Source organism: Lissotriton vulgaris, chromosome 1_2 (genome assembly GCF_964263255.1).
Source record: "Lissotriton vulgaris chromosome 1_2, aLisVul1.2, whole genome shotgun sequence".
Taxonomy (NCBI): domain Eukaryota; kingdom Metazoa; phylum Chordata; class Amphibia; order Caudata; family Salamandridae; genus Lissotriton; species Lissotriton vulgaris.
This window is the reverse complement of record NC_141686.1, coordinates 224,683,026-224,710,484: the sequence shown is the minus strand read 5'-3', so window position 1 is coordinate 224,710,484 and position 27,459 is coordinate 224,683,026. Positions and strand designations below refer to the sequence as shown.

General features: G+C 41.3%; 1 protein-coding gene and 1 long non-coding RNA gene across 2 annotated transcripts in view; one reads left to right on the top strand and one right to left on the bottom strand.

Annotated features, from left to right (window-relative positions):
• LOC147735088 (uncharacterized) overlaps window positions 1-24,329 on the bottom strand; it is a 34,975-nt gene extending 10,646 nt beyond the window's left edge. Inside the window, exon 1 of the long non-coding RNA XR_015307615.1 lies at window positions 24,228-24,329. This is a non-coding gene — a long non-coding RNA (uncharacterized LOC147735088). The remainder of the gene's footprint in view (window positions 1-24,227) is intronic.
• LOC147735089 (olfactory receptor 8U3-like) lies at window positions 1,559-2,500 on the top strand. Its single transcript, XM_086953580.1, has one exon. It carries the CDS (start codon window positions 1,559-1,561, stop codon window positions 2,498-2,500), a length of 942 nt encoding a protein of 313 aa, XP_086809706.1.
• Window positions 24,330-27,459: the final 3,130 nt, after the last annotated feature.

The following is a 27,459-nucleotide window of genomic DNA, read 5'->3' as shown; positions in this document are numbered from 1 at the left end:
TGTGGAACTTCCATAACAAATGAGGGCGCAGTAAATATACAATAAGATTTGACTCTATTGTTAGAGTCCTCATATCTATATCATCTAACAATGGAAGTAGGGAATTTTCTTTTATTTCTCTGGTATACCTGGTTAAAGAAAGAATCTCTTCCCTTTGTGAAGAATGCTAAAGCATCATGACATCACCAAGAAGACATGCTATCTCATCCAACTGCTCAACAATAGCGGCCATTTTCTGCAATGTGATGTGCTGTTCATTTGATATCACTACCACACCAGGTAAAAGGTGTCACAGCTGGAGTGGTGAGTTGCCTCAGATAGGAGACCTTGCCAAGGAGAGGTTCAGTTCTCAGTAGATCTAATTGGGCCCCTCTTGCTCCATGGAGGAGACTATGGAGGTGACGCACAATTTAAGTAAGTGAATTGCATGAAAGTGGGAACTATGGGGCTCATTCTGATGGCGGGCGGACATCAGTCCGCCCGCCATCATAATGGTGATGAGACCGCCCATCAGACATGTGGTTGTCCAACCAGACCAATTATTATGCGCCCGCTAATCAGGCAGGTGCATGCTGGGCTTTCATCATTGTGGGTGGTGCTGCTGGCTGCAGCGCCGTCCGCAATGTTGAAAGTGCTTGCACCGCATTCACCTGCTCCGCGTGGCAGGCACCGCGCAGTGCCTGCCACTTGGAGCATGAAAATGCAGGGGGTACCATGGGTAATCCCAGTGCAGCAACATCCCCCCAAACAAGGGGGGGCCCACAAAACGCCCCCAAACCCAATCCCCACCAGCTTTTCCATGGCGGCATCGCCGCCATGGAAAGACCCTCTAATACCCACATCCTAATATGGCCTACAGTGCCTGCTAGGCACCAACACCATGTAAGTTGCCCTTCTCTGCCCTCCAGGCAATCGTTGCAGTTGCCATCAGCGATAAAGCGGCAGATGGATTTTGCGTCCGCCGCGATACCTACCGCCATCCCAATATGGCGGTGGGTAAACCTCATTGTGAAGGCAGAATGATCGCCATTGGCGGCCCGGCGTTGGCGATCATTCTCCCATCGTAATGAGCCCCTATGATCAGAAAATGGCAGCACCAATCTAAAAAGTCTTTTAGTTGTATTAAGTGGCAGCAGGAATGATTTGTCAATATCAGAAATGGTCATTGAAAATGACACTTTGCGTACCCCTTGATAACATTGTAGCAGATGTTTCACAGAGTTTTTGGAAGAAGATACTTTCCTATCTCTTCCTCGTTGCCATGGCAATTGCTAATGAAGTTAGTTAAGCCATAAATATGTTTGGCTTGGTCTCTGTAGATGGGGTTGCTGATCTGTCAACATTTATGGTGAATTTAACTCTAAACCTCAACAGAGTTTTAGTATTTTCTGCCGGTGACATATCCATCATCTATGAATGTGAGCAGAGGACAGTATTAAATTCCTTTATTGTTTGCCTTACTTAAATCTAATTTGAAGAAAAATAAGATATAACATTTCTATCACTATTTTTCTTTTTCATTCCCAGAATTACTCTATCTGGCATATGCCTACATCCAATGGAAGGAAGAAATCACACTGTGGTGACAGAGTTTTTGCTATCAGGACTTACGGATGTTCCAGAGCTGGAACTTCTACTGTTCTTGATATTCCTCACTGTTTACATCATCACTGTTGCCGGGAATGTTGGAATAATCCTTCTGATCAGAAGTGACCCTCGTCTTTGCGTGCCCATGTACTTCTTCATCAGTCACCTGGCCTTTATTGATCTGTGCTACTCTTCTACTATCACCCCCAAGATGTTGACTGACCTCCTGTCAGAGAAGAAGTCCATCTCTGTTCCTGGCTGTTTTACTCAACTCTCCTCTTTTTCTCTCTTTGCAACAACAGAGTGCAACCTTTTAGCATTGATGGCTATTGACCGATATATGGCAATTTGCATTCCATTGCGTTACACACTCATAATGGCCAAGAATGTCTGTTTGTGGTCAGTGGTGGCGGTGTATGCTGTCAGCTTTGTAAGCTCTGTGATTAACATTGGGTACATGTCAGTACTCTCCTTCTGTGGGCCCAATGTGATCAGGCACTTCTTTTGTGACTTTCTAGTTCTTTATGGACTGTCATGCACTGATACATGGAGCAATAAGATGCTATTATTTGCCTTCTCAGTGATGTTCACAATGGGTGCCATCCTCATTATTCTATTCTCCTACAGTTCTATTCTCAGTGCAGTTTTGAAAATCCAATCTGTGACGGGTATGAGTAAGGTCATCTCCACCTGTGGATCCCACTTCCTGTGTGTTTTGATCTTCTATGGGACTCTCCTCTACATGTATCTTCGACCAAACTCCAGTCATTCCCAGGAGCAAGACTTTGTGAGCTCTGTGTTCTATGCTGTGGTTATCCCCATGCTAAACCCCCTGATCTACAGCCTCAGGAACAAGAGCATGAAGAATGCCCTGAAAAAGATAGGGTTCATGAAGACCTTGCCATTGTCATGAGGGCTGGACTTTGCTACTATAGATATAGAGCAATAGATTGTGTCTCATTTATGGAATGAGTGCCTTTTTCCCAATGTCATCTAAGTGTAATGCCCCTTTACAATGGTGTTAATTTTCAATTATTTAAAATGTAATAAACACCAAACTGAACATTACCTGATCGTATATGAGATCAAATGAGGATACATTTGCTAATATTTGTTAAAACCTATTGTGAATCAGCACAACATTCGGAGCTAGTAGTAACTCAGATGAGTTAGGTGCTGCAATATAAGTGTCAAATTTTTGCTAATTAATGTACTTATTTCATTTTGCTAGCGCTATGACAGATAGACATGAGCAGAGACACAAAGACCACTAAAAGCCTCTTCAAAGAAAGGGGGTATCATTAAATGCAGTCCATCTGTTTGATAAGGGTCTCACATTCATCTCTGATCAACAACATCATACCACAATCCCTGGCAGTCTTGGGAGTCAGGTGTGCTGTGATTCGTCTTACACATGCCAGATGCTCTGTATGTGCTACATTATCATAGCTCTGAGAGAAGTTGATTTAAAATGTATTTTCTTGAAATGAGAACAAAACTAGCTTTCTCTTTTAAATGTACAGTATTTTTACTATGCCATTTTTTTGTTACAAGTTAAACAATTAATTAAATGCAAAGATAAAAGTGAATCTAAACATAGGTGCACATAATTTATTACATTATTTTATCTGCTTCTATAATTTGGTGATAGAAGTAGAACCCCCTCTTTATATGGCAGGCATCTAGCCTTATTTATTATAGAATATCACTTTAGAAGAAATTGTAACGTAACACATGATTGTGACCGGAAAAGGTGGAGTGAATAAAATGTCTACTGCTAATACTACATTCTAATAAACCAAACTTTGCTATAAAGTTGCTTGCTCCTATAGAAACAGTCCAGCCCAAACTGCCAAGCCAGATCCTCCATGAACTGGAACACCAGCAACCCAGGACTGGTTTCACCCTGATTATTGGCTCCTCAGTCGAGTACAGCTCAATGTGTCACTGGAACCAAGCTGTACATTTCGTTTACTGCTGGAGCCTGACAACCGATCTGCTCTAGTCGCAAGGCCTGAGACCCCCCACTGGTCATGAGAAACCCTGATTCAAACTTAAAAATAGACTGTCTAAATCAGCAGCCTTGGATGATCTAAAGTGAACCCATTGAATTCCCTGCCTAAGGATTCAAAAGGTCTTGAAGATGATATATATTCACATGAAGTCCTATAAGATCACGCCTGGGAAGATTAAGGAGAGTGTTGACTCTGATGATGATCTAGATCTTTAATTCTCATTGGCTATTGCCTAAACACTAGAAGTATAACAACCATGATTTTTGGAAGACCCTTCCAGTTTATCACTCCTGTCTGACTTTCCGAAAGACACCTTTGATCTGGAGGGGATAGCATACCCACGCTCATTTGACAGGATTGTTTTAGCTAGAATGGCAGCCTCTGTTCAGGCTAGAGTGTGTAAAGCTTTAATCAAAGACGTGCAGAACTGCTTATGAGTGGACTGTCTTTCCCCCTTGTCCAGTTGGCTATTACCCAGTAAATGTTCCACCCTCTTTAGGGATTATGTCAAGCACCCTAGAAGGATAGTGCCCATAAAGATATGTTGCTTGATATTTCCGATCCGCAATCCAATATTTTAGATTTTGCATTTTTATCCAAACAACGATTCCTTATGGATTCAGTGGTCTTAGCAGGCTGGGCTTATGAAGTCTGCTAGTTGTTAGGAATCTGTTAATTAGGGAATGTGAACTGCACCCTCCTAGTTTAGAGGGACAGACCATTCTTCTAACAATTAACTCAAAGTTCTGACTACAAGCCCTAGACACTCAACTGCTGAACTATCGTTTGGAGACCCATTTGCCAAGGAGCTGATTAGGATTGTAAGCAAGTTTACCACATTAGACAAGGCTCAATAGCCTTTTTTCTCAGGGCTAGCAGAGACAGGGGATGCACCACTGTTCATGCCTCCTACCAGTAGTCTTTTAGATGTCTCTCAAGGAGGCAGGGGTACTGGAAGGATTGCCATTGAGATGTTTTCTTTTCTGCCAGTGCTGCAAGGGTTATTAGGATACCTGCCATGGAGGACCCTACAACTCTTCCTTCATAGATAAGATTTTAACAGTTTTCCTCATTTTAACTCAGAGGTAGAATTCAATTGTTCAGTCAAATCACACATGCAAGTGGCTTCTGTTTTACAATACTCCTTGGCAAACACTTCCTCCAACACCTTTGCAGTTCTCTATAGAGAAACTGGTTTTTCTAGAGGAGATACAATCACTGATTCAAACTAAAGAAATTCTAGTCACTTTTTCCCATCCTGGAGGTATTATAAGCAACATTTTCTTGATGGACAAGAAAGGGGGAGGTTGTTAATCAGTCATCAATCGCAGATAATTCAATACTTTGATTCTGTGAAGACATTTCAAGAAGTAGTGCACTCACCTCCTTCGATACACACTGAAGGAACTTCATGGTGCTGCGTGACCCGAAGGATGCTTTCCTCTTAGTTCCAATTTTTCTTCCTCATAGCTACTTCCTTCAGTTTTGCTGGAATGTAGTAAACTAAAAGTACTTTGCATTTCTAATAGGGCTGTCCGCAGACCTATTGTGTTTAACCAAGCTACTGAAGCCTGTAGTTCAGTCTCCAAGGCAGAGATTAATTTGTCTGACAATATATCTCAACAATATTTTAATGTACTCTCAGGACCAAACCCTTCTTTGGTAGAGAGGTCATCTATCCTGTCCTGATTCCTGTCCTGAAGCCGTTGTTGCCCAATCTTTCTCAGGAGACCCTTCCCAGCTCCTTGGCCAGGGGGTTGGTTTTCACACCATCTTAGTTAATTTCTGTGTATGTGCCAAGGTTCTTTTCTCTCTATCCTCTCCTTTCTGAGCATAAGTCATTGCAATATATATGCTTTGTGTCTGATGATTGATTAATTGAATTTTCCTTCCTATGAGGACGGATACTGTACTGTACTTTGTAAGTGGTTCACATGAAATTAAGTTAGATAAAGATTTAAAATATTTCCCAAGTCTCTGGTCATTTCATCAACTTGGAAAAAGATTATTCTATGTAATTTCACCATCAACTAGTTCAACTATTGGTCCGTTGACCAGAGGAAAGAACTTTTTGATCAGTGAACGATTAGTTGAGAATAAGAGGTGACTAATCCTTGACATGGTACAGAAATCTTAAACAGTTGACCAACCGCAGTTAATTACCAGGTTGTGTGAATGTGTGTTGATAGGCCCAGATGATATATGATATTGGAGTACCCGTTGCTGGTAAACCGCTGGATCAAGCTGACCTCTGACTGGTAAAATCAACAGATAACTATCCCCCTGGACCTGATCGGCCCAAGTAGTTGGCTCCCTATCAGAGCCGGAACATCGAGAGTGCCCATATAGTTGTTTTCAACTTACTTGTCATGGCTAACTCTTAACTGCTTTCAGATGGATTACAAAGATGTGTTGCATTAGGTGAAAAGCAGTGTTGTTGTTTTATCAGAAATTCACATCTACACAACCCTATCTGGATTTTTGCAGTTGAGTTGTCTATATAAAAGATAAAGATAAAAATAGGAAATCCATACTAATAATATAAAGAGACAGCCTAAACCTTTGAGGCGGGTAAACTCAAGAAGTACAGCACCAATCACAACACCCAATACAGCGTTGGAAAGGGCAGTTGCAGCAGAAGGACATAGGCTATGCAGACGCCCACCATATACATTTAAAAGGTAAAAGAACCGTGCCAGCAAAGTAGTCCCTTGTGGGCGTGTCTGCGTTGTGCTGTGGGCGTGTGCTGGGGGCGTGACGAACGCTGGGGGCGTGTGGTACGTTCCGCCCTTCATGCCATGTCTTTTATCGTGTGCTAATCCCACCCTGCTCCCTTTAAATACTCCTGCACCCCATAATCATAATCCACCCGTACTCCTTAAAATACCCCAACACCCTTAAACACTAACCCATCTTAACCCTATAAATATACCCTGTACCCCAAAACCCAAACCTATCCCTAAACCCTAAAAATACCCCTGTACCCCAAACCTAGCCCTGAACCCTATAAATACCCCTGTACCTCAAAACCCAAACCTAACCCTGAACCCTAAAAAAAACCCTGTACCCCAAAACCCAAACCTAGCCCTGAACCATAAAAATAACCCTGTTCCCCAAAACCCAAACCTACCCCTGAACCCTAAAATACCCCTGTACCCCAAAACCCAAACCTAGCCCTGAACCCTAAAAATACACCTGTACCCCAAAATCCAAACCTACCCTGAACCCTTAAAATACCCCTGTACCCGAAAACCCAAACCTACCGCTGAATACTAAAAATACTCCTATACCCCAAAATCCAAACCTAGCCCTGAACCCTAAAATACCCCTGTACCCCAAAACCCATACCTATCCCTAAACCCTAAAACTACCCCTGTACCCCATAACCCAAACCTAGCCCTGAACCCTAAAAAATACCCCTGTACCCCAAAACCCAAACCTAGCCCTGAACCATAAAAATAATCATGTTTCCCAAAACCCAAACCTAGCCCTAAACCCTTAAAATACCCCTGTACCCAAAAGCCCAAACCTACCGCTGAACCCTAAAAATACTCCTATACCCCAAAATCCAAACCTAGCCCTGAACCCTAAAAATACCCCTGTACCCCAAAACCCAAACGTACCCCTGAACCCTAAAATACCCCTGTACCCCAAAACCCAAACCTAGCCCTGAACCCTTAAAATACCCCTGTACCCCAAAACCCAAACCTATCTCTGAACCCTAAAAATACCCCTGTACCCAAAAACCCAACCTAGCCCTGAACCCTTAAAATACCTCTGTACCCCAAAACTCAAACCTACCTCTGAACCCTTAAAATACCCCTGTACCCCAAAACCCAAACCTATCTCTGAACCCTAAAAATACCCCTGTACCCCAAAACCCAACCTAGCCCTGAACCCTTAAAATACCCCTGTACCCCAAAACCCAAACCTACCCCTGAACCCTAAAATACCCCTGTACCCCAAAACCCAAACCTAGCCCTGAACCCTAAAAATAACCCTGTACCTCAAAACCCAAACCTAGCCCTGAACCATAAAAATAACCCTGTTCCCCCAAACCCAAACCTACCCCTGAACCCTAAAATACCCCTGTACCCCAAACCCAAACCTAGCCCTGAACCCTAAAAATAACCCTGTACCCCAAAACCCAAACCTAGCCCTGAACCCTAAAAATACCCCTGTACCTGAAAACCCAAACCTACCGCTGAACCCTAAAAATACTCCTATACCCCAAAATCCAAACCTAGTCCTGAACCCTAAAAATACCCATGTACCCCAAAACCCTTACCTATCTCTAAACCCTAAAAATACCCCTGTACCCCAAAACCCAAACCTACCCCTGAACCCTAAAATACCCCTGTACCCCAAAACCCAAACCTATCTCTGAACCCTAAAAATACCCCTGTACCCCAAAGCCCAAACCTAGCCCTGAACCCTTAAAATACCCTTGTACCCCAAAACCCAAACCTAGCCCTGAACCCTAAAAATACCCCTGTACCCCCAAACCTAGCCCTGAACCATAAAAATAACCCTGTTCCCCAAAACCCAAACCTACCCCTGAACCCTAAAATACCCCTGTACCCCAAAACCCAAACCTAGCCCTGAACCCTAAAAATAACCCTGCACCCCAAAACCCAAACCTAGCCCTGAACCCTTAAAATACCCCTGTACCCGAAAACCCAAACCTACCGCTGAACCCTAAAAATACTCCTATACCCCAAAATCCAAACCTAGCCCTGAACCCTAAAAATACCCATGTACCCCCAAACCCTTACCTATCCCTAAACCCTAAAACTACCCTTGTACCCCATAACCCAAAACTATATCTGAACCCTTAAAATACCAAAACACCCCAAAACATATACCTCAGTACCCCTAAACAGATACCCCTATACCCATACTTACCTTATCCAAACATTTAAAAAAAACATGCTTTTACCATTCATGCATTTACAACGAATTTCGTTGTAAATGTATGAGTGGTAAAAGCATATAAAATGTAATGCCATGCGTTATAATGGCATTGCGGAGTCATGGTACTTTCGTAATGAAAGTATGCGGAGTGATGGTATGCGGAAAGAAAGTTGTGGAATAATGGGTGTGTATTCCCCCCCGGTAAGTACATTGGTGGCACGGCGGCCCACATCTCCAGCAACATACTAGTATTTTTTCACCACCGATTTGAAAAATGCACAGTCTCTCTCATTGATGGCTAGCACCGACATACACTTTTAGACACCTCCCGCCACAAGTTCTAGAATTGCGAACTTTAGAGCTGGGGAGCTACATTCGAATCTCGGCATCAGCTCAACATCCTGTGATTCCAGGCAAATCGCTTTGTCTCCCCTTGCCTACCACAAATGAATGTGTTCTTCTGAAATGTAAATTGTGCTCATGCCATGTTGTCGAGTTTGCGCTATATAATATTGCAAGGAAAAATAAAGTAGGGAAACTCGATTTCACACACTATTGAACGCGCACTCTTAAGTGCATCAGCAGTGCACTGTGAATCGGAGCGTTTCACAGGCCTGTCAGAGATAAGAAATGCTATCAAAACGAAATCCTACAAAACAATATACTACTGGCCGGCATCAATTCATATCCGGACAACGTCGGGACCGGCTGCTAGTATTTTTATAAATTGGTGTCTGATTTTTTTTATTGTGTTGTATTCCTTGATTTTTTACTGTTTTTGATATTACGTCATGTTTTACACTTCTGGAAGTGGAACTTCAAACTTAAAACACCACAATATGTACCTCAGACAGTTGTGCCTTTTCCAGTTGGATCTTGCGATAAAGACAACCTTCCCATGAACAGACCCAATATTAATTTAGGGTAGTAGGAAAAACGTATCTGTGATCCCCCAATAATTGAGTTCTAGAGCTGAGAAATGATTAGGAGTTTCATTTCAAAATCTCAAAATTCAAACAGTACAGCGGAAATGGTAAATGCCAAGAAAACTCATTTTCAAAATGCAACATCAGAAATCAAAATCATTGCAAATGAATAGCAAAATCATGAGAAATTGGACAGCATTCCTAGAGGAACAGGTAGGTCTTCTGAGTCAGTCCCAAAACCAAGGGGTTTGTCTACACAAATTTTGCACAAAAAAATCAATCAATTTAATCAGGGATTTGTAAAGCATGGCAAATCACCTGTGAGGGTCTCAAACTGCAGTTTTATGGTAGTATGACTGAAAGTAAATATTATTGGGAAAATCAGAGAATGAATCGTCATCCTTAGATGCTATCCCACTATCCTAACTCTAAGAAAATTTTGAGCATCTTTATTTATAAAGTGCATCATTCATCCCAATGGATATCACACTGTTGAATAGCGAGAGATCGTAGCAGGGCTGCTGTTGGAGTGGGAAATCTGTTGAATGTTTGTCCTTAGGGAACAAATACGTTTTAATGTTTTTCCTGAAAGCTTAGTAGTTGGTCGTGAGGCGTAAGTTTAGGGGGAGTTTATTCCATTTCTTAGGCGCCAGGTATGAAAATGAACGCCACGCAAAAGATAAACAAAACCCTGGCGATGCTATGTAGGGTGGGTCCTATAAAAGGATCCTAGGATGTAAAGAGGGCAACACTATGTACTGTCAAAGCCACACAACACATTATAATCGTAGAGACTGCAGTTTATTCATTATTAGTTATTTTATTAGAATTTTTTGATTTCATCATTTTTCAAATTAGAAAGATAACATTACAAACATAAACTATCTATCATTCAACAGATTTTTTGCGTATGGATGAGTGAAAGATCTGTTGAATGATAGATAGTTGAATTGATATGATTGTGGTTATGAGTATATGATGCATGTGGTGTTTGTGGAACTACATTTATTATATTGATTGTAAAACTCTATCGAATCCGCCCAGATTTTAATGTTTGTAATGTTATTTTTCTAATTTGAAAAATCATGAAATCAAAAAATTTGAATAAAATAACTAATGATGAATAAACTGCAGACTCTACGAATATAATATGTTGTGTGGCTTTGACAGTACATAGTGTTGCCCTCTTTAAATCCTAGGATCCTTTTATAGGACTCACCCTACATAGTATCGGCAGGGTTCTGTTGAACTTTTGCGCTGTTTAACCCCCTTACCTGCCGCCAATCCAAATCCCTATGGGGAACCCCTTCTATTCTTATAAAAATGAACCCCCTACTGCCATCACTTACTTGATACACTTTGTCCTGGCCAGCGCTTGATGGGGTGACAATAGACTTCTTGTGGGGACATAGAATTCATGGGGCCACTTTGAAACAGGGCTGTATGTGCATAACTGAGCAGTTTAAATACTGCTCTTTGTCGCATGGGTAGCCAGTGAAGATCTTACATGCAAATTGATGCTGAGCTCAGTCTGCTTTTATTACACACTAATATGGCTGCAGCATTTTAGGGCACTTGTAGCCTTGTGAAAAGGTACTCATCCATGCCTACAAATAAGGAGTTTATATAGTTGAGCTGACTTATAAGCAGGGCCTGTGTAACTGCTCTTCTACAGTCCAGTGGGATCCAGGGGAAACGTCTGGTTAGCAGTTTCAGAGTTATGAAGCCTCTTCCTTAGGGGGCCTGCACATGGTCCTTCATGGAAAGGGTATTATCAATCAGGATGCCTAAGTTTCTTGCACATTCCTTGGGAGCTGGGGCCTCAACCAGGGTTTGAGGCCACCATGTGGCATCCCAGATTTGGTTGGCTCCTCCGAAGAGCAGGATTTCTGATTTCCCTGACTTTAGTTTCAAACAATGCTCAGACATCCATTGTACCATTTCTGAGAGGCAGTTGTGAAATTTTATTTTGGTAACATCAGGTCTTTCCTCCAGGGCTACAATCGGCTGTCTGTCATCCACATAGGAGCCAATACTGAGTCCCCATTTTTTGCCTTTTTTGCCAAGGAGGACACAGGTGTTAAATAATGTGGGCTTTGAGATGCCCACTGCGGGACACCACATCTGATGGCACTAGGTTTGGACAGGAAATGACCTAATTGTACTGTTTGTGTTCTGTTGCTCAGGAATGAGCTGAGCCACTCTAAGGCTTTAGAGTGCATTCCTTTTTCATAAAGGATTTCCAATGTTCTGGGGGCGTGGCTTGCGCGCCGCTTCAGCATGGCGTGTTGCGCTTGAGCTCCGAGGCGAGTTTGTCCCGTCGAGCAAATTTCTCCGTTTCTTGCTGCCCTTGTTTGCGGAAAAGGCAACCCTCATCAGCGGAACATGCAGTGAGCTGATTGATGCTGTTTTCCTGATGTTTTGGTCACCGGCTGAATGATTTCTGCCTCACGCTTCAAAGGCGCTCGCATTCCTCACGAGCGGCCGCCATTTTCCCGCTCTTGACGTTCCTGTCATTTTACTTCAGATGCGCCGCTTTGGATACAAATTTGCAGTGCCACTTGTCTGCCTAGTGCGTTTCTTCCATGAGACCTACTACTGGTAAAAATTTTTCCTTTTTTCTGTTATTTTATTGTTGCTTGGCTGGGTCTTAAGCTACTCACGCGCTGTTTTTTCTCAGAGCGCTTCTCTCATAGAGGGGAGCTCATTACTGTGCTCCCCTGCTCTGCACATACTTTCGCCGCTAGTACTATCTTAGCGCACACTGAACTCAGTTTGCTATATCTATTTTTGTGAGACACTCTGCGCAGCTTCTGTGTTCCTTTTTCCCTCAAGTGGTATTCTTGGAGTCTACTCCTTCAGCACTGCAACTATGAATCGTTCTTCGACCACCAAAGACTCAAAAGATGTTGGCACGTCATTGAAAAGGCTTAAGTCAGTCTCTCCGACGCCCGAGTCTCCTCAGTCAGACACTGCTTCCACATTGGACACGATATTAGCGTGCCTTAATGAAGTGCATGATATTGGGCAGTCAACAAAAACTAACACAGACTTGCTACAAGTGGAGGTGTCTGCTATCAGAAATGACTTTAAAGCCCTTTCTCTTCGTGTATCTGCTACAGAATCACGAATCAGTTGTGCAGAGGATGGTATACAAAAACAGTCCAGATCCCTCAACCACTTGGAGCGCTCAATGGCGGCATTGCGCAGAGATCTCACTGAGCAGGAGGACCGTAATCGTAGATCTAACCTGCGTATTTTTGGTCTACCGGAAGATTCAGAGAAATCATCTTCCTCTATGATAGAGTTCTTATCTCATTGGATTCCAGACACATTACAAATCTCATTCCACAGAGAGTTTGAGATAGAAAGAGCACACCGTGTTCCAACGTTTCGACCTAAAGCAGCAACCCAGCCAAGAGCAATCATTTTTAAACCTCTGCGGCATCAGCATACTGAGTTGATTCTCTCTCATATGCGGAAAGCTAAACAAGTCATCTGGGATGGTCATCGCATCTCCATTTCCCAAGACTTTGCCAGAGACACGGTTATAAGGAGGAAAGGCTTCCTGAACCTTCGGAAATGTCTATCTGAAATGGGCATTCCTTTTTCGTTTTCTGGTCCTTCAAAGTTCCGCATCACTCATAAAGGACGCTCTAGAATCTTCGACGAGCCGGCGGACTTGGCTACTTTCTTGGACAACCAGTTGGAGATAGAGATGGAGATCCAACGAGCGACTTCGCAGACTCCTGGTGCCTCGGGCACTTGAACTGTTTCTTGTTTGTTTTTGGGTATATATTTTTTCTGTCTGCCTGCTTCTTTTCTCTCTCCAGTTGAGCTTATAAGTCGGTCTTTCCTTCTGGAATGTTTGTGCTAATTCTGTTCCTCTTCTATCCATACTAATCTCGATTTTATCTTTCTTCCTCGCATTGTACTTGTCTATTTTACTCATGGTATTTGTCCTACAAACACACTTTTTTGTCTTTACACTTTTTTCTTACTCTTCTATTCTACTCCGTTCCCTGGTTTTTTTTTTTACTTGTCTTGCTTTCCTCTTCTATTATCATGCCTTTTGTTTTGCTTCCTTTTTCTCCTCTTTTCAGACCATCCTATCCACATTCTTGCTCTTTTATTTCTTACCTGTCGTCCTTTTCTGTTCTTCTTGCTTATGTCTTCAACATTTACATTCCTCTTTCTGTCTTTTTAAAAATAACTTTTATGAATATTGGAAAAACTTTTTTGTATTTTTAACATGTATAGCATTCGACTGTTAATGTTTAATATGTGTTTTAGAAAGTATTTTTAGCTGTAGTATTTATTGTAATAGGGTTAGGAAGGATGCTTTTATGACAAACGTCGAATAAAGCTTTGAAATTTGACATTCCTCTTTCTATTACAGGGCATTTTCTCTCTCTCTCTATATGCCTACTCTCCTATTTTCCTACATTTCTTTTCCCTTCCATCTCTACTTTCTTCCTTCTGTATCTCAGCTTCATACTCTTCTCATATACAGTTATAGCTTGTTCTTTACTTATGTTATTCTCTTTTAAAATATGCATATTATCTGCCTTGCATTTATCTACTGTTTAGGATTTACCTCATATAATTAGTGTGTTAGTAATTATTTTCCTAGTATTGCTTATTATACATATATCTCTCGCTAGGGTGTTGATATGTTTCAGTTGGGGGTAATAATCTCTTTATTATTAGTTTTGATATTTGCTTTCTATGATCTCTTATTTCTATTCTCTCTTTCTTTATCTACCTAGTTTGCTGTTTTCTGACAGTTCTTTTCTTATACATCTCTATTTTCTTGCTTCTGTCACTCAACTTCATAGTATTGTCATATGCAGTTATAGCTTGTTCTTTAATTATGTTGTTAGCTTTTAGAATATGTATTTTATACGCTTCACATTTACCTATTGTTTAGGCTTTATCTCACATACTTATTTTGTTATTATTTATTCTACTAATGTTGCTTATTATAGATGTCTCTCTCGCTAGGATGTCGTTATTCTACACTAGAGTGTAGTAATCTTTTCATTATCAGTTTTATTATTTGCATTATAATGATGTTTTGCGGTACTATGTGTTCCTTGTTACCAGTTCCGATTTTCCTGCTATCCGCTATTATATTTTAGTATTGGGCTACTGTTATTACCCACGTATGCTCCTAGTACGGGTCCCTTGCTCGCCTTTTCCACGTTCTCCCTTGCATGATGTTGGTCTTTTTTAGGCCTCCCCTCCTGCTTCTTTTCTCTCTTTTTTCTATTCTCTTTACCTCTCTTCTTTCTCTTCTTTTCTCCTGGTCCTCCCACATGGACGCTCCCTCAGTGTTTCTTTTGTTTAATGGTTGGTCCCTTGTATTTATGACGTTGGTTTTTTTTCTGTTATCAGTGTCGTCTTCTTTTTATCCCTCCTGTTTTACATGCCGGGTTTAAATGTGTTATCCCTTAATGTTAAGGGTTTGAATCACCCGGTGAAGAGGTCGAAAATTTTGGATTATTGTAAGTCTCTCTCTGCAGATTTGGTTCTTTTTCAAGAGTCCAAGATCACTAACAGAGAAGCGTCGTTTTTGAAGAAGGAATGGGTTTCGGATGTTTCTTGCTCTGATGCCTCTGGCAAACGGAATGGGGTTGTTACTTTAATCTCGAGGAACTCTGGTTTATCAATACTCTCTTCTGGTCATGATTCTGAGGGTCGGTGGCTGTTATCTAAATTGTCGGATGGACAGCACGATTTATATGTTATGAATATCTATGCTCCGAACGTTGATGATCCAGCTTTTTGGAAATCCATTACCAAAAAATTAAATAACACCCCACACGCTGGTAATCTCATTGTTGGTGGCGATTTTAATTTACCGATGGACCCTCTCTTAGATAGGAATTCTTCGTTTCAGTTTCGCCCCCCTAAATCCCACAAACAAATGCTTAACATATGCTCCATCTCTCATCTTCACGATATCTGGCGTCTCCATAATCCCACTGGTAGTGATTTTTCTTTCTTCTCTTCGCCTCATTCCTCCTTCTCTCGTATTGACTATCTCCTAGTTCATTCTTCTCTTGTTTCATCTTCTTCCTCTCCGCTTATACACCCTATTTTGATCTCTGATCATGCTGCGGTCAGTTTTACGCTATCATCCTTTGCCCCTAAACCATGCGCTCGTTCATGGAGATTAAATACTGAAGTGTTGCATGACCCTTCTCAGGTTGATGAATTTTCTACGGCTATAGATACTTTTTTTCCGTGAAAACGAGGGTTCTGTCTCTTCCCCAATCGTTCTATGGGACTCCTTTAAATGCACTTTCCGGGGTCAGGTCATTAAATGTATGTCCAAAAGTAATTCAGCTATTAAAAAAGAACTTACAGATTTATCATCTGAAATCAAAACTCTGGAAGCTTCCTTTCGGCATTCTAAAGATCCGACTTGCTTACAACAAATAAAGCTACTAAAATACAAATATAATACCATTGTTACTAAAAGGGCTCATATTGGTGTCCAAGCACAAAAGTCCAATAAGTTGCTATTAAAGAATCGGGCTGGGAAGCTTCTGGCTGCTACCTTAAAATTTCAAGATTTCTCTTTTAAGTCCTCGCAAATTTCTTCTATTACGGACCACACCGGCTCTAAAAAATTCCAAACAGGGGAAATACTTGAAGTTTTTCGCGACTTTTATAATAAATTATATACCCCTTCTAACCAATCCTCTTTTGACCAATGTCAAGATTTTTTAAAATCGGTTCCGATTCAGTCGGTCTCTGAGGAGGATCGCTCTTTTCTAAATAAACCTATTTCCCCCGAAGAAATAGTGTCTGCGATCAAGGCTACTCGTTCTGGTAAAGCTCCTGGCCCTGATGGCTATCCAATATTATTTTATAAAACTTTTCTCCCTTCGCTTGTCCCTAAGTTGCAATCTGTCTTTGATTCTTTTGTTAAGGATGGATCTGTCTCTGGTACGGCTGCTGAAGCCACCATAGTTGTGCTCCCGAAAGAGGGGAAAGATCATTCGGATCCTAAAAACTTCCGACCTATTTCTCTCCTTAACATGGAAGCAAAGATTTTTGCTAAAATCCTGGCTAAAAGATTAGAATCCTTTATTCCCCATCTTGTACATCCTTCCCAAACTGGTTTTGTAAAAGGTCGTCTTGCAAGGGACAATATACGCACTTTCTGTCATATTATCGGTGCTGCCAAGCGGTCTCAACTCCCTGCCGCGGCCTTGGCCCTTGATGCAGAAAAGGCCTTCGACAAGGTCTCTTGGCCATTCCTTTGAGCTGTCTTATGTGCGCATAACCTTGGAGACTCTTTCATTAATATGGTAATGTCTTTATATTCCCAACCTAAAGCTAACATTAGAGTCAATGGTGATACGTCTTCGTTTTTTAATCTTCGCCAGGGCACAAGACAGGGCTGTCCCTTATCCCCACTTTTATTTTTATTATCTATTGATCCTCTTCTTCGTTTGATTGACCTACACCCTAATATTAAAGGTTTTTCTTTTGGTTCTCACTGTCTTAAAACTGCTGCATACGCGGACGATGTTCTTATTTGCTAGGATGATATTGCCTTGGCCATCCCTGCTATTTCTGACACCATCTCCTTGTTTTCAACGGTCTCGGGTTATACCCTAAATAAGGATAAGAAAGAGATGTTCCCTCTGAATGCTTATTGTTTTCCTGCTCATATGGGCTCGGCTGGCTTTAAGTGGCAATCTACACATCTGAAGTACCTGGGAATTTATTTCTGTTCTACTCTTCATGCCACCGTTGCTTATAATGAATCTCAGACTCTCCTCAAAGTGCGTCGTCTTTTGGATACATGGTCTCCGAAACATATCTCATGGTGGGGTCGCTTACAAACTCTAAAAATGATGATCACGCCGATTATTAATTTTGTTTCCTCCATGCTTCCGCTTAAATTATCCGATTCCTTTTTTCGAGAAATTGATGGTCTGACTTCTAAATTTCTATGGAATGACAAACGAGCTTGATTAGCATATAAATATTTGCGTCGACCTTGTGATATTGGAGGTTGTAACTTTCCTGATTGGGAGAAATACCGAACTGCCTTCTTGGCCTCTCAGGGTGCTTTTTGGTTCTCTCCTCCAACTCGTCATGTTCCCTCTTGGTTGCTCATAGAACAGGAATTAGCATCACCTCTACCTATTGCCTCTTTCTGTACTACATCTACTTTGCATATTCTGTTTTCCCGTTCTATCATTATTGATACAATTGCTGCGGTCAAGAAATTAGATAGGAAGGTGGCAATTCCTCTGCATAAAACTAGGTGGTCATCTATTTGGAGAAACTCCAAAATTAAGCTTAATATTTCTCCCACCCTCATGTCATACTGGGCAGAAAAAGGAATCTCTCTTGTTCAGCATCTGTATAGTGATTTCTCTACCTTGGCTCACAAACACTCTTTAACAAATCTTGACTTCTATACCTTTCTTAAAATCAAGGTAGCTGTTTCTAAAGTCCGTCTTCACCCCTCCTCCTCCACCATCTCGCTGTTCCACATTTGGCTCAAATCTGGTCATGTTGCCTCCAAAATCTATAAGTTTCTGTCCTCTGCTTCGCTTCCTGAACAGACGGTTGCGCAACAAAAATGGTCACGCCATTTTGATCACAACATCATGGACCATATTTCGTCCGAAGCTTGGCAATCTATTGGTAAATTAGCTCTCCGTAATAAAATAGCTCCTTCCCTAATGCAATCTAAGTTTTTCTCGATCAATCTCCTCCATTGGACGCCTGTGCGTCTTCATTCGCTCAACCTTAAAGACGATGATCTCTGCTGGAGTTGCGGTTTGGTGGCTGGTGATTTTCCTCATATGTTTTATCATTGCTCCTTACTTAAACCTTTTTGGGACCTCATTCAGAAACATTTATCTCTTATTTTTAACATTGAGCTCCAACTTTCCTTTCCTTTAATTTTATTAGGCCCCTTGGCTGCTCCTACTCCTCTCCCTTTAGACCCTTTGGAATTACAGTTACTAGATCTTCTCTTGACTGTAGCGGTCAAAATCATTCTTATGGAATGGAAATCCTTTTCGTCTGTCTCTTATCATACGTGGTGGGCGTGGGTATCCTTTTTACGCAGTGCCCACACCTCGGTTGACCAAGCACACCTTTCGCCTTCCATTTCTAAAGGGGTTTGGACAGCCTTGGACGATTATATGGAGTTGTCCTCGAAAGGGTTGGTTCCTCAGTTCCCTTTTGATTTGTCTGTCTAATTGTTGTCTGTTTTTTTTTTTTTGTTCTAGATTGGGTCAGTCCTGTGGGAATCCTTCTTCTTCTTATTTCCTCTTTCCTGTCCTCTCTTCCCTTTCATCTTTTCGATTGCTTTTTCTCTTCTTTCCTATTTTCTTTCTTTTCTTCTGTTCCCTCCCTTGTCCCCATCCTCGAATCAGAAAGTGATACGTTTGCTTATGGTTTTCTAAAGGCCTATACTTGATCAGACCCTCTACCTATCATCGATTGCTTTTTAATTTTATTTACAGCTATTTTATTTACTTCCCAAGTTGAGCACATGTTTGTATTTTTCTCTTGTGTCAAAATGTATCACTTATATTGTATTTGGTTTTTACTATTTGTATCATTATCTCTCTCAATAAAATCTTCTTGAAATCAAAAAAAAAATAAAGGATTTCCAATGTTCTGTTGTTTGAGATTGTGTTGAACACTGCAGACAGATCTAACAGTATCAGGGCTATAGCTCCTCCCTGGTCGGTCTGCGATCTGATATTGTCCAGGACTGCCAGCAGCATTGCCTCTGTGCTGTTAGTGGCCCTGAAGCCGGTTTGTGAGGGGTCTAGCAGATCGTTGGACTCTAGATAGTTTGATAAATGTCTATATACCAACCTTTCTAAAAATTTGGAGAGATATGGGAGTTGAGAGATTGGCTGGTACTTTTCAGGATTATGGACGTCTGTTCCTGCATTTTTCAGCAGGGGAGTCACTACCACCTATTTCCAGATTTCTGGAAAGGCAGAGGAGTTAAGAGAGTTATTGAGGAGCTTCGTGACATAGGGACATAAGACTGCTACAATCTGGGTAAAGATGAAGTGGGAGCAGGGTCTAGAGGAGATCCTGATTTTACTTCCCCCATCACTTTTAAGACCTTGGTCTCTGTAAGGGGGGAGAAGTTGCTCATCCTAAATGGAGCCTCTGGGTGAGGAGTCTGGTTATTCCCTGCCACTTGGGTCTCTTTTAGTGTTCGTACTAAAGGAGGAGTATATTTTGCTTATTTTATCCCAGAAGAAATTGCAGATTTTTTCACAAGCTTCTTCCGAGGGGGCAGTGTTTGGGACATTACTAAGTTCCATAACTATCTTTTTTTTTATGTTTGAAAGCTTTATTTGAAGCAAAGTGTTCAATACAATAAGGTGACATTAGCAGAGCAACCAAAGGAAAGGGAGATTATGGGAGAGATAAAACATAGGCAGCCGATGGCACAATGAAAAAATCAAAGCATTTTTGAATTTTACAGGGGGGGAAGGGAGGGAAGGGAGGGGAGGGAAATAAAACCATGATAATACAATATAAAAGTCAAATAGAAAGAAGCTTAATAAATGTTGGCAATAAAGTACAGTAAATGCACAAAAAATCTAACAATATATGGATTGAGAACATTAGAGAAAACCTGAATAAAGAAAAAACTGCATCAGTGAAAGTTAAAAAACTGAAATAACAAGCAGGAGTACATATGTTCAGGGGGGTTTAAAATTTTCAGAGGAAGATGGAGAATATTTGTTCTTGGTGGATTGATCTAAATATAGTGTAAGAGGTAACCAATAGAGTTCAACATTGCGAGGAGGTTTGCAGGAGGATGCAAAAGCAACATCAAGTCTATGGGAGTGACATAATAAGTTCCACCAACAAATTAAGGAAAGTTTGGTCAAGGATTTCCAATTAGAAGCAATATGTTGTAGTGCAAGGGCTAGCATAAGGTCAAAAAGACCATGTGAGTGTGGAGGGAGGTCAAGAGACTCTGAAAGACTACCCAGAAACACCAAAGAAATAGAAAAAGGAATAGAGAGATTAAAGATACGGGAAAGACGAGACCATATCTGTGTCCAGAAAAGTCGAACTGAAGGGCAGATAAAAAAGAGATGGAAGAGATCAGCATTGGGAGCATTGCAGGTCCAGCAATTAGCAGTAGAAGAAGAAAGAAAACGAGAAAGAGAGAGGGGAGAAAGATAGAGTCTATGGTAGAAGAAAAATAGGGATTGAGTGAGAGATGCATTGCGGGAAGTCTTCAAGGAATTAGTCCAGAGTTTATCCCAGAGAGAAATCGACCAGGAGAGACCTAAGTCTTTTTCCCAAGAGAGTTCCAGTTTTGATTTGGAGCGATCAGGATTAGGAGCTGAGAAGTATCGATAAATAAGAGAGGCTTTAGGAGTAGTAGAAAGAATTGCGAGTAGAGAGGAAGGCAATGCGGGTGATACAGCAGAAATAAGGGAATAGTATCGATCAAGAACAATTTCCATAAGAATGAAGCATTTCTTTGCAAATGAAGAAGGGCAGTGAAATTGGGATTGAAATTGGGGGAAGGAACAAGGAGATGAACCGTCAAAAAGATGATGAACCCAGGTAATACCCTTTGATCTCCACGAAGGCCATGCAATAGGTCTATTTCGTATTAAAATGAGTGAGTTATACCAAATGGGTAGTAACAAGAAGGATTCTCGAGAAACAGAAACTGTCGATATCAAGGGTCGCAAAAGGGAAGAAGTGTGCTTGAATAATGGAGGATTAAGACATGGAGCTTTAGTTGTGAAGCGAATGACCTCTTGAAAAGAATAGGGTAGTAACAATTCATGTTCAACAGAAAGCCAAAGGGGGGAAAAAGGAGAGATGTCTTCTGATAACCAGCGAGAAGCTTGGCGAAGAGAGAAAGACTTATGATAAAGGCGGAAATCTGGAAAATTAACTCCACCATTGGATTTAGACTTACGGAGAGCTGAGAGAGAAATTCGAGCTTTCTTCTTCTTCCAGAGAAACTTAGATAAAACAGTCAATACGACAGAAGTAAAGGGCTGGGATATGAATTGGAAGCATGGAAAGTAAATATATTAAGATTGGAGCAATCATCATCTTGATGGAATCAAGACGACCCCACCAGGACAGATATAAAGGGTTCCAAGAGGAAAGTAAAGAGTCAATCCTGGAGATAACTGCATTCATGTTAAGTTGGATAGACGATGAAATAGAGTTAGAAAAAAGAACACCAAGATACTTTATTTTCTTAGAATTCCAAGCAAAGCCAGTGGAAGCAAAAAAATGTGGAAGGCAAAATTTAGTTATAGGAAGAATCTCCGTCTTATCCGAATTTATTTTATATCCTGAAACCAGGGAAAATTTCTCAAATTCATTTAATAAGGAAGGAACTGAATTAACTGGATCCGAAATGAATAAAAGTATGTCATCAGCATAGGCAGATAGTTTAAGATGATGCTCACCTTATGTAAAGCCAGAGATGGAAGGATTGTTACGAATAGAAGATAGGAAGGGTTCGAGAGCTAAAATAAATAAAAGGGGCGAAAGAGGACAGCCCTGACGAACTCCACGTTTAAGTGTAAAAGGGGAAGTAAGTTGACCGTTGACAAGGACTGACGCCTTGGGCATAGAATATATTGAAGAAATATAAGAGATAAATTTGGAACCAAAGCCATGCCATTTCAGGGAAGCCAACAAAAAGGACCAGTCAACCCGATCAAAAGCCTTTTCAGCATCAACTGAGATAGCTGCCAGGGGAATAGACAGAGAAGGGGCCTTACTGAGAACATTAAGGAGGAGTCTGGAGTTGTCTGAGGTGAGGCGGCCCTTAACAAAACCACATTGCTCTTTCCCAATGAGATGTGGCATGAGTGGGTCAAGACGAAGAGCTAATAATTTTGCAAAAATCTTATAGTCTACATTAACTAAAGAAATTGGTCGATAATTTATACAAAATTTGGGATCTCTACCCTCTTTAGGGATGAGGCATATGGTAGCATCTTGAAATGAGCCTTGGGCCAGACCAGTAGAACAAAAAGACTGAAAAAGAAAAAGAAGTTTGGGTAAGAGGAGATCAGAAAAGTGTAAATAAAATTCAACTGGAAAGCCATCAGGCCCCGGAGTCTTGCCTTTGGTTAAAGAAGACAAAGCTGTGGACAATTCAGAAAGGGTGAGGTCGGTATCAATGCACGAGAAATCGAGTTGGGAGGTATCTGGCTTAGGCAGGTTATCAAAATATGATTGGAGGAGAGCTGGGGTAGGTGGGTTTTCAGGGGAGTACAAAGACTCATAGAAAGAATGAAATTGGTCCAAAATTTCTGCATTGGTATGTAGAAGGACATTAGAAGGTGAATAGATAGAGTCTATGATGGTACGCTCTTTACGCGATTTCAAGTAGTTGGTAAGTAGTTTGCCCGATTTATTGCGACCTCCATAATATCGTGCACTACTCCGGAGAAGAAAAGAGGATGCTGAATCTGTAGTAAGTTTATTAAATGCAATTTTAGCTTGAAGGAGGTCAGGAGACATGTGATTTGGAGAGGAAGTGTAGAATTGTTGTTCTAATGATTTAATATGCGCAAGAGCAACCTTACGTTTTTGAAGAAACTTTTTCTTTTTTTTAGAAACAAAGTCGATAATAAATCCGCGGGCTGTGGCTTTAAAAGAATCCCAAAGAACATGGGGCGGGGTATCAGGATTAGAATTAAGTTGGAAAAATTCAGAGGTGAAAGAGCAAAAAGAGGAGGAAAAAAGAGGATCAGTGAGAAGAGAAGAGTTAAAGCGCCAGCGAGAAGATTTAGGAATAGGAGGAAGAAGATCAAAGACAGTGATAATAGGAGCGTGATCGGAGATAACAATAGGCTCAATAGAAGAGAATAAAAGATTTTGAGATAAAGAGGAGGAGAGAAAAATATAATCTAAATGAGAAAAAGAGGCATGTGGAGGAGAGAAAAAAGAAAAATCTACAGTGTCTGGATGAGTAAGTCTCCATGAATCCACAAGATCAACCTGAGTAATAGTATCAAGAAACTGTTTATGTGGCTTGTGTGGGGTGAAACGAACAGAGGACTTACGATCCAAAAAGGGGTCAATAATCTGATTACAGTCTCCGCCTAATAAAAAAGAATCATCTTTGTGTTGGATACATTTTGCAGTTATCGAGGGCCAAAAAGAGGAATCAAAGGATGTAGGACCATAAACATTAAACAGAGTGCTTGGGATATTATTAACAAGCAATTTAACTAAAATCCAACGACCCTCATCATCCTTTTCTTCAAGAACCACTTTACATTTGAGACGTTTGTGAATTAAAATAGCAACCCCATTCTTTTTATGAGAGGCTGCAGAAAACAGGACAGTACCAACCCACAATCTTTTTAATTTCATAGATTCGAAATCTGAAAGATGGGTTTCCTGAATGAGAACAATATCAGGATTGTAAGAGGAGAGGTGTGAAAGTACTCTCTGCCGCTTAATAGGATGGTTAAATCCTTTCACATTCCATGAAACAACTTTGAAAGTAAAAACATATTAAACTGTTCAAACTTGAAAAGCGCAAAAATATACTGTACAAGCAATAACTCAAATTTACGTAATTTAGAAAATAAATGAAACATTAAAGGTTTGGAAGAAAGGATAGGAGGAAGGAGAAGAAAGGGGGAAACAAAAAGGAAAAAGAGGAAGGTAAAGGAAAGAGGGTCAGCAAGGAGAGGAGGAGAAAGAAAAGAAATGAGGCATAGAAGACAGTACAAATCCGTAAGGATGACTGTAAAAGACATACCTGAAGGGGGGAAATACACAAGGGGAGGTGGGGAAGTGGTGATGCGTTACAAGACGGGTAGACCAGGAGGAGAGGCACAACCGCACCGAGACCTCATAAAAATTACAAAGGGCGGAACATGATGATAAAGGGAACAGCCAACACGTATCTGTATGAGGGGAGAAAGAAAATAATTAATATACTATGAAGCATGTAATACAGAACACATAACCATAGAAAGGATAAGAATAGAGAGGAATTGAAAAAGGAGAATATCAATGGAGAACATGTTCGGGAAGATTTAAGAAAAAGAAGTAGATAAGGTGACAACGAGGAATCCTGTGCAAGAACAAAAGAAAGAGAGGAAAAAACAAGAGAAGGATTAGGTAGAAACACGGGATACTAGAGAAAACAATTAGAGAGCATTACACAAAAACAGCAATAATATTTCAGCCACTGTTTGAAGGAGAGGCTTCCATTCCCTCTTCACCCTGCAAAAGAAGGAAGTTACGTAATTCACCAGGATCTTGAAATGACCATGTCTTATTCCGATGAGTGACTCGGAAGGTACAAGGATGTAATAGGCCATATCGTGCCCCAATTGAGCGCAAAGAAGGGCGGAGAGCTAGAAATTCCTTACGCCTGGAGGCAGTAGCATTAGAGACCTCTTGAGACAAGTAGACTCGTTGACCCAGTCAGGATATTTGTCGCTTGGATCTTGCTGCTGAAAGAATTGAAAGAAGATCTGTGAACTTCAAAAAGAGAATAATAACATCACAAGGTTTTATAGATGAAGATGTTCGTGCTCCCAGTCTATGAGCTCTTTGAATACTGATGGACGTAGAAGGAGGCATGTCAAGAAGCTTCAGGAGGAAGGAGGTAAAGAAGGTCACCGGGTCGTCACCTTCAAGATTCTCTGGTAAACCATAAATACGAAGGTTGTTTCTTCTGTTGCGATTTTCCAAATCCTCCGTATGTTGCTGTAAAGAAAGGACAGTCTTTTCCAATGTAAAAATGCGTTGCGTGTTGGATTGAACTTCAGGGATCTGCTGTTCAACTGAGGATAGCCGAGCATCCATGGACTCCCATTTATCTTTTAAAAGTTGCATATCTTTGCTTGTCTCCTGGATGAAAGGACGCATTGCACGAATTTCTTCCAAAATTTGATCAATGGAGGACAAAGAAGAAGGGTTATCTGGTGGAGGAGAATCTTGTTTAGGTCGTTTGCTGGAAGTGGCAGGAGGGGAGGATCTATTGGACGACGAGTGTCCCGAAGGGGAACGCTGAGAAGATGGAGTCGTCATCCTAGTAGATTGACTAGAGGTAGATGCAGTGGTTGAGAGGCTCACAGGGGTGATCACAGATGGAGCAAAAACAAACTTAGGTTTACGTAGTCTCACCATAGGAAATGTGCACTCTAGTCAATTGATCAGTCACAATGCCTCGAAAGACAAACCAGAGTACGCAGAAAGCACGCTGTTATAGTGGAAATAAATGAGTTTCAAAGGGTCATCCCAGCGCAATTAGGAGCAATATGCGAGTGCAAGATGCCCAGAAACACAGCACATTTAAATATCCAAGAATAACTTCAGGAGGAAGAAAAATGTGGGTGTTGAAAGCGTGAGGAAACCATAGCAGGGTGGACTAGAAGACCTCCAGAAGGTTAAAGGTTTGCGTATAACTGAAATTCAGGAGTGTATACATTGAGAGTAAAGGACTTGAAGATACGTTGCGTGTTGGATTGAGGAGCAATATGCGAGTGCAAGATGCCCAGAAACACAGCACATTTAAATATCCAAGAATAACTTCAGGAGGAAGAAAAATGTGGGTGTTGAAAGCGTGAGGAAACCATAGCAGGGTGGACTAGAAGACCTCCAGAAGGTTAAAGGTTTGCGTATAACTGAAATTCAGGAGTGTATACATTGAGAGTAAAGGACTTGAAGATACGTTGCGTGTTGGATTGAGGAGCAATATGCGAGTGCAAGATGCCCAGAAACACAGCACATTTAAATATCCAAGAATAACTTCAGGAGGAAGAAAAATGTGGGTGTTGAAAGCGTGAGGAAACCATAGCAGGGTGCACTAGAAGACCTCAAGAAGGTTAAAGGTTTGCGTATAACTGAAATTCAGGAGTGCATACATTGAGAGTAAAGGACTTGAAGATATAATAACATGAGGTGCAGGAATTAAAAACTATTTTCCTCAAGATATACTTCAAAAGTTGCATTAGGAACTCCTCTGTTGTCTGCGTAGATTGTACATTAGGAAAGCCAACGTTGCTGAATAGCCAAAGGTGCTGAAACGCATTAAAATGGCGGCAATGCGCTTGAGTGCTGAAAATAGCGTAATGTAAGGCACGATATCATGAGGCTCAGTGCTATAAAACATGAAGTCATGAGGAATCCATTAGGAATGGCACTCAAGCACCGTAAGCGAGCAGGAGGGCATATAGACAGGAAGAGCCTGCAGCGCCGAAAAAGCAGAGCTTCTAAAATGGCGATTCTTACCCAAGCGGCGCCATGACGCAGATTCCAAGCAGCTGCGTCACATACCAGACAGAGTAGCAAAGGGCACAGGAAAAGTTCATGAAAAGCCCGGTTGCTCACCTAAAGTCCGTTGATGCAGGAGAGTGAAGCGAGAGGAGTAAATCCTGACAGGCTGCGTAAGCGGAGGTCCGGTAGCGTGAGGAGCGCTGAAGATGGCGGTTCCGTGAGGCGCGATACACATGCTGCAGAGATTAAGATGAAAGGCGGCACTTTGGAAGCCGCAAAACCGCTCCGCCTGCTCTCCGCATACTCCAGTGACGATATCCGTGGAAAAGATACAGAAACAGTCCCCTTCACATCGGGAAAACTGTTTTGAGGTGATACGGTGTGGCGGAGCTCAGCACCTAGCCGGCCATCTTGCGCGGCATCCAAGCCACGCCCCCTCAGTTCCATAACTATCTTATATAACTCCTCTGCTCAGTAACAATTTTCATTGATTAGATCCGCAAAGTATGTCTTCTTTGCATTTCTTATGGCGTAGTTGTAGGTCCTACGTTCTGACTTTTACCGTAATCTATCTTTTTTCCCACTTAGACATTCTCCATTGATGTTCATTTGTTTTACACTTTCGTTCGAGTGCCCTGAGTTGGGGTGTGTACCACTTCTCAGTGTTGGATCTTTGTGATTGCTTATGTTTTAGCTTATGTGCGTATCAGTCCAGTGTTTTTGTAATTTCTATTTCAAAGTTAACTGCTCCAGGTTCACTG

Excerpts from the sequence above, each read along its gene's own strand:
- LOC147735089 (XM_086953580.1), top strand. The coding sequence starts at position 1,559 with ATGGAAGGAAGAAATCACACTGTGGTGACAGAGTTTTTGCTATCAGGA.